This window comes from Pelophylax lessonae (genome assembly GCF_965119305.1).
Source record: "Pelophylax lessonae genome assembly, chromosome: 5".
Taxonomy (NCBI): Eukaryota; Metazoa; Chordata; class Amphibia; order Anura; family Ranidae; genus Pelophylax; species Pelophylax lessonae.
Genome location: NC_138772.1, coordinates 517,412,764 through 517,427,781, shown reverse-complemented (window position 1 = coordinate 517,427,781; position 15,018 = coordinate 517,412,764). Strand labels below are relative to the sequence as shown.

At 45.5% G+C, this 15,018-nt stretch overlaps 1 protein-coding gene across 1 annotated transcript in view; it reads right to left on the bottom strand.

Annotated features, from left to right (window-relative positions):
* Nucleotides 1–2,135: 2,135 nt before the first annotated feature.
* The window catches only part of RNF139 (ring finger protein 139), a 31,671-nt gene continuing 18,788 nt past the window's right edge, over nt 2,136–15,018 (bottom strand). Inside the window, exon 2 of the mRNA XM_082258538.1 lies at nt 2,136–4,050. Coding sequence (XP_082114664.1) covers nt 2,246–4,050 — 1,805 coding nt within the window. The 3' untranslated portion in view covers nt 2,136–2,245. The remainder of the gene's footprint in view (nt 4,051–15,018) is intronic.

The following is a 15,018-nucleotide window of genomic DNA, read 5'->3' as shown; positions in this document are numbered from 1 at the left end:
AGCCATTTTCAGATCTCTCCAGAGATGTTCAAGTCTGGGCAACTTAAGGACATTCACAGTTGTCCCAGTCACTCCTTTGTTATCTTGGCAGCATGCTTAGGGTCGTCGTGCTGTTGGAAGATGAACCTTTGCCCCAGTCTGAAGTCCAGAGATTTCTGGGGCAGGTTTTCAGCAAGGATGTCTCTGTGCGTTGCTGAATTCATCTTTCCCCTGATCCAGACTTGTCTCCCAGTCCCTTCCACTTAGAAACATCCCCACAGCATGATGCTGCCACCACCATGCTTCACTGTAGGGATGGTATAGGCCAGGTGATGAGCTGTGCCTAATTTCCTCCAGACTTGGCATACAGGCTATAGAGTTCATACCAGAGAATTTTGTTTCTCATGGGCAGAGACTCCTTCAGGAGCCTTTTGACAAGCTCCAGACGAGCTGTCGTGTTTTTTTATTGAGGAGTAGCTTCCGTCTGGCCACTCTACCCTACAGGCCTGCTGCAGAGATGTTGTTCTTCTGGAAGGTTCTCCTCTCTCTACAGAGAAATGCTGGAGCTCTGTCAGAGTGCCCATTAGGTTATTTGTCACCTCTCTGACTAAGGCCCTTCTCTGCCAATTACTGAGTTTGGCCAGGAAGTATGCTCTAGGAAAAGTGCTGGTGGTTCTGCAATTCTTCCATTTTTGGATGGAGGTCACGGTGCTTATTGGGACCTTCAATGCTGCAGAAATATTTTTGTACCCTTCCCCAGATCTGTCCCCTTAATACAATCCTGTCTCAGATATCTACAGCCAATTCATTGGACTTCATGGCTTAGTTTGTGTTTGGACATGCTCTGTTAACTGTGGGACCTTATATAGACAGGTGTGTGCCTTTCCAAATTATGTCCAATCAACTGAATTTACCACAGATGGACTCCAAGCAAGTTGTAAAAAGATCTCAAAGATAATCAGTGAAAACAGGATGCCCCTGAGCTAAACATTTTGAGTGTCATGGCAAAGGCTGTGAATAATTATGTACAAGTGATTTTTTTTTTTTATAAATTTGCAAAGATTTTAAATAAACATCTTTTTAACATTGTCCCTATGGGGTATTGTTTGTAGACGTTTTAGGCAAATAATGAATTTACTCTATTGTGGAAGAAGGTTGTAATGTAACAAAGTGGAGTGCTGTGAATACTTCCTGGATGCACTGTATATGAACAAAAAAAAAAACCCCAGTGAGGTTAAACATTTGCTTACGTATGCCATGCCAACAGAGGCACCCATATCTGACTACTAGTGCTGGGACTAGCTCATGAGAATAAAATGGATGCAACAGTTTAATGGGCTTTCAAGACAACAAGTGATGCAAAATCAACTTTTTTTTATTCCATGTACAAGAATGTACACATTTTAATTAATTAGGTCACAAAAGAGACCAAGAAATATATTTACAATAGCACTTAGACACTATCCATCCAGGCCTTGCTTCAAGATTCTGATTGTGCTTTCAGAGTTAAAGTATATCCAAAGCCAAACACTGTATTATTTGGAATAGAGTAGGAAATGGTCACAAACATTGTCAGGTTTGTCAGCAATCTGTCTCATTAGGGAGATTTCCCTTCACTGCCTTCTCCTGTAAGGTCTCATTCACATAGGGCAATTACATCTGTGCCCCATGCAGGGTGATGTTTTACTGGCATGGGGTGCATGGATGTTTTAGGCATTCCGGTTTTGGCAGACCCATTCATGCTTATAGGGATATAGCAGCTGCACGGACACAGGCACTGTGCCCCAATATGCCATCCGTGTGGGTGTGCCCCCAAACTCACCTGGAGTGCGTTCAGGTCCGTACACCCGCATGGATACATTTGGAGCAGCAGCTGTGTGTTCAGGGCACGGATATAAACACTCATGTGAACGAGGCCTAAAGTGAAAGGATATCTTTCCAATGCAAGGGAAGGCCCCCTTGACAACTTTCATGGGAACAAGTGTTCCCAATGGGTGATTTCTCCTCTATTTCTCTTCTGGTGACAACCTAAAAATTTAGGTTTTACCATTCCCAGTTACACTAATAATCAGAACAATTACAGAGGGGGAATCGCTCTAAAAGAGACAGACAGCAATTAAAACCTGACCTATTCCCTTACCACTCTATCCAAAGTTTTGCCTTTAGTTATACTTCAAAGAACTAAAGGAAAAGAACGCATCAGAAAACCCATATTTCGATGTTTTGTATTGACACACAAAAGCAAAGAGAAACAAATAAATAAAGTTCAGTCCCCCAAAGTATGATCATCATTGATAAATTCTTCCTCGTCGGCTAAATGGTGCTGCTCGGCTATCCATTCCTCTTCCTCATCATCATCACTAAGATCATGATCATTAAGCTCCTGCTCCAGCTCCCCATCTCCAATATCTGGAATGGGTTCCTCATTGGGGGCAAGATTTCCATTGTTGTTAGAAAAGGCTGAGCTCTCCTTTGGCTCATCGTCAATATATACTTTCTGATGGCACATTGGGCAAGTATCTTGAATGTACAGCCACTTACGAAGGCAAAGTGCATGAAAATAATGATGACAGGGCGTAACACGGGCGGATGTGCGGAACTCCTGATAGCAAATGGCACAGACATCGTCTATTTCATTCGCTTCAGAAACATTCACTTCAGGAAGTGAGTTGATCTTCTTGACAGCTGTCCTACGGTTGACGAACGTCTTCCATCCGTTCTTTGCTTGAAGGTATATATTAAAGTAGGCATGAAGACACATCATGCAGGCTCGGATTTTGCTTCCTGACTCAAACATCATGGTGTAGGCTCCATTACCAAACATAATGACTCCGAAAATAAACTCAATGATACTGCCAGTTGAGCGCACATAGTAAACGTAGTCGTCCAGCTTCTCCCACACTACACTGTAGTGGCCGTCAATCATAAACAGTGTGTACACAGTCAGAGATACAATTACTTTCAAACAAAGTTCAACACAGAAGGCCGTCACAGCAAACAGCCAGGTATTCAGGGCATAGAAATGCCACAAGACACAACTGAGCAGGATTGGAAGCACAAAAAGAAAGGCCGAAACCAAGAGCACTGGGAAATGCCTACGGAAAGAAGACACGTGGGAGGCACTGAGTGACATTAACACTGGGTCGGTCATTCCATGGATAAAATGTAAGATGGCTGTCAACAAAAGGCACATGTTTCGACAAAGGCGTACGAGTCTTTCTTCGGGCTGTAAACCGCTCAGGCCAGTTTGTAGGGCCAGTATAAAAAACAGAACGGGAGCAACAAAACCTAGACGTTTGTCCTCTTCTTCAGTAGAGCCAATAAAGGCGAGTATTCCTAGTCCCAGATAGTGTGCCATAGACGAAATCACTGCACTCATACCCAGCACGGTCAAAGTGGAATCACAACCACTGATTATGAGGGTGCAGACAAGTTCCCAAAAGTCATTCCAAGGTAAAGAGTAAGATGCCTCTCCAGCGTTGGCGCTTGACACTTTCACCATGTAGACTAAAAATACAGCTTGGGTGGCCAACCTGGTCAGCCAGAACACTCGAAGTACATCAGGAAAATGAATCTTCTTCCAGGCATCTTCAATCATCACTTGTATTCCATAAACCTGGTACATATGTTTGAGCAGGAGCACTGTATATTTTGTGGAATAATAGAACCACTTAAACCTGAGCAACAGGCATACTGTAGTATAAATGGCAAGCACAAGGCCAGAAATAATAACTAAGGTCTCTTGAACATCAGCTGGAAGTTCTAGGACAAACCCAACACTGGGGACTAAAAGATCCACTATGATGAGCTGGGAGTAGGTGGACTGGATCTCCAGCAATGTGACAAAACCAATACCAAATATGAGCTGTAAGACAATTAGTGGCATCCATAGCGATGGGCCACTAGGAGGAAGGGGTTCCAGTTTATAAGCAGAGTTGGAGTTCATGTGCAAAGTGGTATAATAATTAACCAACACTGAAGTTGCAGCAATCACGAGGGCCATACTGATGGTGTAAAATTTGAAAAGCGCTCTACGTGATAACACCAGCACAACGGTAGATGCCAGGATACCTGCAAAAGAAAGAGACAGGTATTAGCCAAGGATAGCAATCGATATTTTATGCAACCATCACACAACTATAGGTTTCAGGTGAGAACTGAAAAATGACTAAATTTACATGTAAAGTTTTCTTGAATGCAATATTCAATACAACATAAGCATTTTAGGTTTCAGTATTTTTACAACCTTTACATAGAGACCCCACATATACATAACATTAAAGTGGTTCTAAAGCCTCACGGCTTTTTAACTTAATGCATTCTATGCATGAAGGTAAAAACAGTCTCACTTATACTTATCTGAGACCCATTACAATGCAGCGCTATGCTTTCCTGGCTTTGTCCCTCCTCTCTGGGCATAATGATAGCATTGGGAGCCATTGGCTCCTGCTACTCCACTTCAGTGACAAGGGAGCGGGGGGCAGGGCCGCAACCCACTGTGTGCCAATGGACGCAGCTGCTGTTCTCAGGAGTGAGCACGTATGAGTACCCCCCTGGGGATCAGCTCCCTATTGGGGCCACCAGCAGGAGAAGAGGAGCTAGGAGCACTGTGGGGGACACGAGAAGAAGAGGAACGGGGCGGTTCTGTGCAATTCTATTGCACAGAGCAGTTAAGCAAAGACATGTGCATTACTAAAAGAATACATTTTCACTTACAACCACTTTATGTCGACCCAATTAACATTGAAAAAATGTAGTTATCGAAGGTCAAAAGTAGGGAATGTTTAACAGCCCCCCCCCCCCCCCATGTCCCACTGAGGAGATTTCTCCTCACTTCCTGTTGACTATGGCGCACATATGGTATCCTCCTGTTTCGAATTGTATAGTAACTGTACTGCCCCCATGTTGTAAAGTGCTGCGCAAACTGTTGGCGCTATACAAGTCCTGTAGAAAAATAATATAATGCGGTATGAAGGGCTAAATTGTAATGGCTAGACGACTGAGCCAGAACAACTCCATAACTGCAGCTCTTATGGGATGTTCTCAAAATGCAGTGGTCAGGACTGACAAAAATGGACAAAGGAAGGAGAACTGGCGACAGGGTCATGGGTGGCCAAGGTTCATTGGGGGCACATGGGGAGCTAGTCTGATCCAATATAAGAGCTACACTAGCTCAAACCACTGGAAAAGTTCATAATGGTTCGGATAGAAAAGTGTCAGAACACACAATGCATCGCAGTTTGCTGTAAGTGGAGCTGTGTAGCCACGAACTGGTCAGGGTGCCAATACTGACCTGTGTCCACAGCCAAAAGCACCTACAGTGGGCACACGAGCATCAGAAGTGGACCACAGAGCAATGGAAAAAGTTGGCCTAGTCTGATGAATTCAAGAATGGTTTGAGGACTACAGACAAGTTCATGGTGTTAACTTGGCCTTCAAATCTCAAAACAAATCAAGTATCTGTAGGATATGCTGAAAAAAAGTCTGATTCATGGAAGCCCCACCTCACAACTGGGCTAAAATGATTGGCTACTAACAGCTTGGTGCCAGATATCTGAGCAAACCTTCAGAGGTCTAATAGAAATATAGAGATAAACCTTCAGCCTCTGTTTAATACTGTCATTGCCAAATACAATTAGGGAATTAAAAACAAAAATACATTTCACCCCCCCCCCCCTTTTTTTTTCCCCTTCATTTTGGACATTTGTCAGCCTATAATAAAAAACAATGAACATATTTTTTATTAAGACAGCATACCAAATAAAACCTTATATGTTCCCAAAAATAAATGTATGAATTTGCAGGTATGCAAATATTAAGGCTATTGTCATGTGAACCAGCATGCTGGCATTAATGACCTCTGCATCCAGATACCACAACATGCTGTATTCATCGCCAATGTAAAGTGGATGAAAAACTAGAGTGGTGCAGATCTGTTATGCTGGCAACGACAGGAACAGGTAGGTGCTGTCAAAAAACAACATGAGACAAAACCTTTACACAGAGCAGGTAAGTATGACATGCTAAGTGTTTAAAAAAAATAAAACTAAAACCTTACAATCGCTTTAAATAAGTAACCAGACCAGTTCTTCCTTTTAAAGTTTGAGTTCCATAAATCAGGAAGGATATAACAAAGAAAAATGGAGCCACAATAATTTTAAGTGCAATGTGATTAAACCACCCATTTACTCATTTCATTACAGTGGATCTTTACTATGAAAATGAAGTCCTGCTAGGTCACTTCAGGCTGACCCCTTTTACATATATAGCCAGTGCTGCATCTTGGCCCAGGCCTAGGGCGGCACTTTGCAGGGCAGCAGCAAAAAAGCTGCAGCCTGCACGAAAAAAAAACAGCCTGCTCCTGGCTTTCGCATGAGAAGGGTCCCACGCCGCGTTGCGCTACACTTTTAGTATAGTGCCAGTCTTATGGGGAAAATTGGGCCAAGGGCAGGGTCCAGGAGGCAAATCACTGTGGCACCCCCATAAAGTGGTCACACTGCTACCTGCTGGTATGAGAATACCGGCCGATCAGGACATTCAGACAGGCTGCCGACCACACTTAATAAAAAACTGGCCCCACAGCCCCCACTGCAGCCTCATGCTCCGCCCACCCTCCTCCACCCTCAGGTATGGCAGGCATCATGTCAATAATAGAATTTAATTTCTTTAAACATCCTTGTCCTTGAGCGAGCATATTGAATTGCATCATATGCAATTAAGACTTAATTGTATATGATGGCAATAATATTTTAGACTTGCTCACCTCATATGTCCTATCGCAATATGTCACTGGATTAGTAAGATTACTCCTATCTTATAAGATATTTGGATTGTGTTTGCTGCCACTAATTATTCCACGTATTTGTATAAACGACAATGAACTTCCTAGTCATTATACAAATAAGTGAAATATTCCCATAATTACAATCAGTGGCAGCAAAAACAAGTCCAAATATCTTAAAAGAAAGGAGTAATCCTACTAATCCAGTGACATAAGGCTGTACTAATGGCCACTGATATGATTTACTGATAGGCTGCACTAATGGGACACTGCTGGCTGCACTAATGGGACACCGATAGGCCGCACTGATGGGACACCGATAGGCCGCACTGATGGGACACCGATAGGCCGCACTGATGGGACACCGATAGGCCGCACTGATGGGACACCGATAGGCCGCACTGATGGGACACCGATAGGCCGCACTGATGGGACACCGATAGGCCGCACTGATGGGACACCGATAGGCCGCACTGATGGGACACCGATAGGCCGCACTGATGGGACACCGATAGGCCGCACTGATGGGACACCGATAGGCCGCACTGATGGGACACCGATAGGCCGCACTGATGGGACACCGATAGGCCGCACTGATGGGACACCGATAGGCCGCACTGATGGGACACCGATAGGCCGCACTGATGGGACACCGATAGGCCGCACTGATGGGACACCGATAGGCCGCACTGATGGGACACCGATAGGCCGCACTGATGGGACACCGATAGGCCGCACTGATGGGACACCGATAGGCCGCACTGATGGGACACCGATAGGCCGCACTGATGGGACACCGATAGGCCGCACTGATGGGACACCGATAGGCCGCACTGATGGGACACCGATAGGCCGCACTGATGGGACACCGATAGGCCGCACTGATGGGACACCGATAGGCCGCACTGATGGGACACCGATAGGCCGCACTGATGGGACACTGATAGGCCGCACTGATGGGACACTGATAGGCCGCACTGATGGGACACTGATAGGCCGCACTGATGGGACACTGATAGGCCGCACTGATGGGACACTGATAGGCCGCACTGATGGGCAGTAAATGAGGCCGCACTGGTGAGGCCGAACTTATGGGCACTGGTGAGGCCAAACTTATGGGCATTGAGACTGTGGTTGTGGTCTACAGATGACAGGGCGGGTCATAAACAGGAAGGGGTCTGGCCTTAACAGGAAGGGGTGGTCATATTTAAATTAGGGGGTTCTCAAGTTTAGTCAGGCCTAGGGCAGCACAAAACCTAAATACACCACTGGGTATAGCCATATAAAACATTAAAAATAAGTGTCTATACTGTCATATGTCACTTCCTCCCAACGGCCCTAAAGGGCCTATTTTTTTTCATGATGAAAATGTATTATTTTTTTTTTGCTTTTTAGTTTAGATGTGAGATCTGCTGTCTTTTTGACCCCAGATCTCACATTAAAGAGAACCTGTCCTGCTTATTTATATTACAAGGGATGTTTACATAAAGTCAAACTTATCATTGCCCTTTCTCCTTGTCCTCATGGTACCACTCTGATACCACTACCCAAAACAAACACAATTCAGCCCCATTTCAGGGGCAGCTCATTGAGATTTAAATGACCCCTTAATGTTACAAGTCTATGTGCCATTTTGCGGCCTTCCAGCAGTTCACTGGCAGTCTTTGAAAATGCCAACTGTTCCATGGAATACAATTAAAAAGAGAAAGCAATCCCTTCAGATTTTGGCACCGGTTAGTAAAGTCACTCAGTGGGCATTTCTGTCTCTCATGGATTTCTAACTGTGCCTACCTGCTTCAAGAAAGTGGCCAACACAGTAACTAGGAGAACTCACTTACAACACTAGGAACTAAGTAAATGTTTAACTCATGCCTGTGTGGGTTTAAGATTCCCCCATCCAAATAAATAAATGTTAGGTTGTAGTTTGACCAAATTGGCCCTTAAAAAGGCACAGTCACCTTATCCATGCAGGGAAAAGTGATCCTGTAATGGGCCTCCCAGACACCGACCCGCTTATATTCCCACAAAATCTTCTCTCTATTACAGTCAGCCTTAAAATTAGCTGCGTCAAAAACCTAGGTGAGCAGTGACCTCACTCCCTGAGATGCAACAGTTTTGGGCCTAGTGATTGGCTGCTGCACCCAAGCACTAACACAGGGGAGGGGGATCACATTCTCCTCCACACCCAGAAGTGCTGGGTAGTTCAGCCAGTTGCAACACAGGGAGAAGCAGCGAGGGACCACAGCCAAAGAAACTATAAGGGGAGCAGGGAGGGCGCTGCAGAGACCATTGTAGGAATTCAATAAAGCTGCTGCACCACTTTTCTGGCATTAATCCCTCTGGTTAATGTATTGCGCCAAATTCATGTAGCATTTGCAACACCTTTCTGACAGCGACTTGTGCACCAAATTCAATAGGTCACATCAAATGTGCCAAATGTAAACGTGGAGCCAATTAGGAACAACTCTTTTGGTATACAGAGAAAAAGTGGCTCAGACAGATTATGCAAAAGTGTTTTGAGCGCATTCTAAAAGTGGTGCAGCATGAGCCGTGTTCAAGTACAAGTTCTAGACAGGTACATGAATTTGGCACACTCAGCGCCACTTTTAGAATGCATGAGAGAGACTTTCGCAAAATCTGTCTGAGCCAGTCTTTATGAATTCCAGGGAATGTCTTTATTCCTGTCACACTGTATAGCCATGATTCGTCAATCCTGGCTGTGCAGCATGACAGATGAGTCTGAACTGTTAGGCCCCTTTACACATGCGGACCGTTCAGATCCGCCTGTTCGTTTTTTTGGCAGATCTGAACGGTCCCCCCATGCATTCCTATGGGGCATCGGGTGGCAGCGGAGACATGTCCGCTGACATCCGACCCGATCCGTCAAATCTGGACGGAGGGAAACCCTATTTTCCATCCGTCCAGCGGATCGGATGAGAACGGACAGGCGGTCCGTTCCCATCCGATTTCCCCCATAGAGATGCATGGGGAACTGACAGCTGTGTCTCTGCACACAGCGCGGAGACACAGCTGTCATCCTCCTGCTCAGCGGTGGATCGGCGGCTCGATTCCCTGCTGAGAAAAACTGAATCCGTCCTACGGACGGATAGTGTGAAAGGGGCCAAAGGCTGAATTCATACTTGCTCATGACCTAAATGCACAACAAAACACAGAAAAATGGGCGTTTTGGGAAAAAACTTGCGGTGCCATTAATTCGTAATGCAAGCACAGGTAGCAGGCACCCATTTTTCTGTGTTTTTTGCACTACAGGGGAGCCAAAACGTGCATTAAAAAAAAAGTGTCCAAAACTCCACAACCAAAAAGGGGCTACTTTAGGGTATTTGTTGCACGTAGGACACAACAAGTATGGGCTGCCCCAGGTGATGACACATGTGAACAAATAAAACGCTAAATGGCACTCCTGCTACGTTTATGTGTGAATAGAGCCTAGGAGTGGGTAGCCCTAACTGCAAATACCTTAGCAAGAAAAAAAAATTAAAATAAACATATGTCTTTCAACAGTGTATCTAGATGTTCATACAAAACTCTACTTTAAAAACGGAGCTCCAGGCAAAAGGCTTATTTGCACCCTCCCCCTTCCACTGACACATTTGGCACTTTTTGGGGGCGAGGGGGGAGCAGGTACCTGGTTCTGTCAAGTAACCACTCCCGGGTTAGATCACGTCTTAGTGAGACGGAATTTTGGGCTCCCCTCCTTCCCAAATCTTCTGGGATACATCGCAGGTCACAGAAGACTACGGGAATATTCACAAGGTGCATCGTGACTAACATATGCGCAGCAGGAAGCCGGCTGAGAACCTGTAAGACTTTACAGTTTCCCTTCAGATGCCGGCACCTGCTCCTGAAGCCGATTGGATAAGTGTCCTTATACTATACTAAAAGTCAGCAGCTACAGTATTTGTAGCTACAAACTTAATTTTTTTTAGAAGTGAGCCTGGAGCTCTGCTTTAAGCAGTTGTGGAAGAGGAACTGTAATTTGGGTTTATCATTCGGTGGAGGGTAGATTATGGTGTGGGGTTGTTTTTCAGGGGTTGGGCTTGATTAATCATTAAAATAATACAAAAAACGTAAACTCTAATCAACCCCCCTCACAATCCTAATCCAGCATTTCCAGGATTCATACAGTGCAATGCCGTTCTCTGCTCACAGCTGTCAAAAAAAAAAAAAAAAAAAAAGCCTCCAGAAAATGTTTGTGAACATTGCGCAGCGCTGGGAGAGAATTAACAATAACAATGTAGCATTTGGTTATTTTAGATCAAATGGATGAACCTCGGTTTGTAAATGAGGTCAGTTTAAACAATTAAAGTGGAGTTCCACCCTAAATTTATACTTTCCTCCATCTTCTCGCTCCGGGTCACCTGAAAAACAAATGGATAATCGCAATTTTTTTTTTTTTTTTTTTACTTACCTTGTAGAGAAAATATACTCACCTTACTTCCTTCTTCCTCCCCTCGGCGGCCACGGCAATTCGTCACTTCCTGGCTTTTGCAATGATTCCTGGGAGCTGAACATCATCGCTCCCAGGAATCAATGCGCCTGCACCACCCCCGACGTCAGTTCCGGTGCGCGCGCGTCATTCCCTTCTAAACAGCTTCTGGGCATACCCAGAAGCTGTGGAGGGATGACACGCGCGCACCGGAAGTGACGTCGGGGCCGGTGCAGTGCATCGTGGGACCGAAGAGGACGCAGAAGAGGATCGCGCTGGCTTCAAGCTGCCCACACCTGAGATGGCAGCGCCGGAGAATAATTTTTCAAGGTAAGTATTTCTCCTAAAAAGGTAAGTGCAACCCGGGACAGATCAGAGGCTAGCCATTGTGAAATGTACTAGCCCTGACTGTCCCGGGGGTATTTTTATTAAAAAAGTATCCCCTGGGTGGAACTCCGCTTTAAAGACTAAGGCCCCTTTCACACATCCGTTCAGATATGCCTGTTAGTTTTTTTGGTGGATCTTAACGGACGCCCCATGCATCCCTATGGGGCAACGGCCATCAGCGGAGACATGTCCGCTGACATCCGATCCAAACTGTCAAAACCGGACGGATGGAAACCCTATTTTCCATCCGTCTATCGGATCGGATCAGAACTGACAGACGGACTATTCCCATCCGATTCCCCCCATAGAGATGAATGGGGACCTGACAGCTGTGTCTCCGCACACAGCTGTCATTTGCCTGCTCAGTGGGGGATCAGCGGATCGTGTGTGAAGTGAACGAGTCCTTAGCCTTTTACTTAGAACCCCCAAACATATATATTTTTTTTAGCAGAGACCCCAGAGAATAAAATGGCAATCGTTGCAATATTTTATGTCACACTGTATCTTTCAAATGCATTTTGATGGGAAAAAATACACTTTAATGTATATAAAAAAAAAAAAACAAACAGTAAAGTTAGCCCAATTTTTTGCATAATGTGAAAGAGGATGTTACGCCGAGAATCGGGATAGACTCCATAGCTGCCAAGTACATCCTAATTGCCCAGACCACATCCAAGGCATGCAAGGCAATTTCCTATGGATGTTTAGGCCTGGGACACAGGGAAGGCAACACGTCTTCATTAAAATGAAAAATCGGAGGCAACGAAAGCAAAGGCACTAGGCCTCAAGAAAAGATCCAGGCAGGAGCCCCAACTAGGTACAACCTCCCCCGCACAGCTGATCCTCTGCTCGCCAGCGGCGCCCCCCCCCCCGGCCCCCATCGCTAGCACAGCACCCTGCCCCCACCCCAGGATGTGGACCAGACCACCCACACAGCCCCAGCATATGTGGGGGTGGAGGGGTGGGATGGGATGAAAGGGGATGCCTGATGGGAAGGAGGGGAACCCGGGGGTTTGACCATCCCAAGGAGGGGCCCATGTCCACTCCAAAACCCTCCAGGGGGAGAGGGGGGGACAGCTACTCGCCATACCAAGAACCAGATAGGCACCGCTGCAAAAAGTACCCCTCACCATAGCAACGGGGGGGGGGGGGCTGTCAGCCAGGAGGAAGGCTGCGATGCGGGCCGAAACCCAGTAGTATGCGACCTCGCGAGGCGTCATTCAGTGGTGCTATGTCGCAGCGGAGCTGAGGTCTACCAGACTGGGGTGACCACTAGATCTAGATTATACAGCCCGTTGCCCAGTCTGACAGTTGATTGTAAATCTCACAGAAAAAAACAGGAGAAAAAAAAAAAAGTTCCATCTAAAAAGAAAAAAAATTTGCAAGGACCAGAGATCCCAGCAAGGAACTAGGTCCTTACTCCTAACTAGACAGAATAAAACTGAGTACCTATAGCACAGAGAAGAAGTATACCCCCTGGGACTGCCCATAGGCATAGCCAGATTCATTTTCTGCCTAGTGTCCTATTCCTGTAGGGGGCAGTATAACCCAATGGTTATGAAGATCAGTAGCTGTGTCCGTTAATGAACGAACATAAAATAAAAATAACCCAGGTGGACACTTTTCATACGACTATCCAACACTACCTGGTTGCATTGCAATACAGGAATACAGTTTAACCACTTGGATCACTTTCAGAAGCAACCCCCCCCCCCCCCCCCCCCACACACACACACACTTTCCAGTGGTTCCCGGGCTGATCGGCAGCTCCAGGAACCAAATCGATGCTGGCGGCAGCTGGTCACAGACGAGTGAAGGAAAGATGGCCTCAGCCCATCTCTATGGCCTAGGAGGACTGGAGCAACAGCATGACATCACTTCCAGTTCCGCCCAATGTAAACACAGCTTTTTTTTTTTTAAACTTTAGCTTTTGCTTTTAAAAGTAGACCCCCAGATCTCTGCATAAAAAAGGACCAGTCATGCCGTTTTGTTATCGCAAGGGATTTTTACAAGAAAAATGATCAAAAACTTTTTTTAAAAGGGACAGTGTGAAAAAAAAAAAATAAGTAATAAAATAAAACTTTTTTTTTTTTAAAGGCCCCGCCCCTCATGCTCTTGCACAGTGGTGAACGCATACGTAGGTCACTGCCTAAATGGTGTTCGCACCACACATGACGCATCACCACTAACGTCAGAGCAAGACCAATATTTCTAGCACTAGACCTCCTCTGTAACTCTAAACTGGTAACCTGTAGAAATTTTTAAAAGAGTTGCCTATGGAGATTTTTAGGTGTCGTAGTTTGGTGCCATTCCATTAACACGCGCAATTTTAAAAGCGTGACATGTTAGGTATCTATGTACTAAAATTGCAATGACTGCCATTTTATTCTCTAGGCCAGGGCCTCTGCTAAAGAAATATATGTTTGGGGGTTCCAAGTAAAAAAATACAGATTTTTACTTGTAAACAAAGTGCCAGAAAAAAGGCCTGGTCCTTAAGTGGTTAAACAATAAAGACCACTTTGAAAGAACAGAACCTGTGTTGAACAATGCTCCAGTATTCTTGCTCTGTGAAGAGTATTCCTGGCAGTAAACACAGATGAAACGTCCTGGCAGCTCTGGCACAGATAAAAATATATATGCTAAATGTTAAGGTACAAAGGTTAATGTTATTAGCAAAAGGCGGTCTGTACAGGCAATACGTAGCATGATGCAAGCACTCTTCAGTTCTCCCTTTAGTATTTAGCAAGTATTCACACCCAGGGGGACAAAGTGTACGCCAAGCCAGAATGTTTTGTTCTAAGTTTGGATTGAGAAATGACGGGTTAGAATTAGTCAGATTTCTACAGTTGTCTAGATCTGTAGTTAGCCCCGATTCACACTTCTGCGAGTGTCGGGTTCGCATGTAATGTCGGAGCGCACTGCTCCTTCATTACATGCGATCGGCTGTGCGGTGCGAGTTTAGCCATACACTTTGTATGGCTAAATTCGCACCGCAGCAAACACGCACAGGGACCCTTTTTGGAAGCCGCATCAGGATTGGATCGCACAGCGGTTCACACTTGTGCGATCCGATCCTGTGCGAACAGCACGATCGCACTGCGATATGCGATCAAACTGGGGGTGTCGTTAAGATTACATTGACACCCCCAGCGTATCGCATATGGCAGTGTGAACTGCCGGGGGTGCATGCGCGATGCGGGAACAGGCTGCAGATTCGCAGCCTTCCTGCACTCGCATAAGTGTGAACCGGACCTAAGACTCAGTCACACCAGGGAGTGTTCAACGGCATTGCCCAACGCAAGAACAAAGCAATCTGCTTTAGGTCCTATGGTTTTAATCCACACCAATATGCTGGACATGGTGGATCTGTTCCATTTGTGCGCTGCAGCGCATAGAATTATGTAAAAGTTACCAAAAAAAGGCC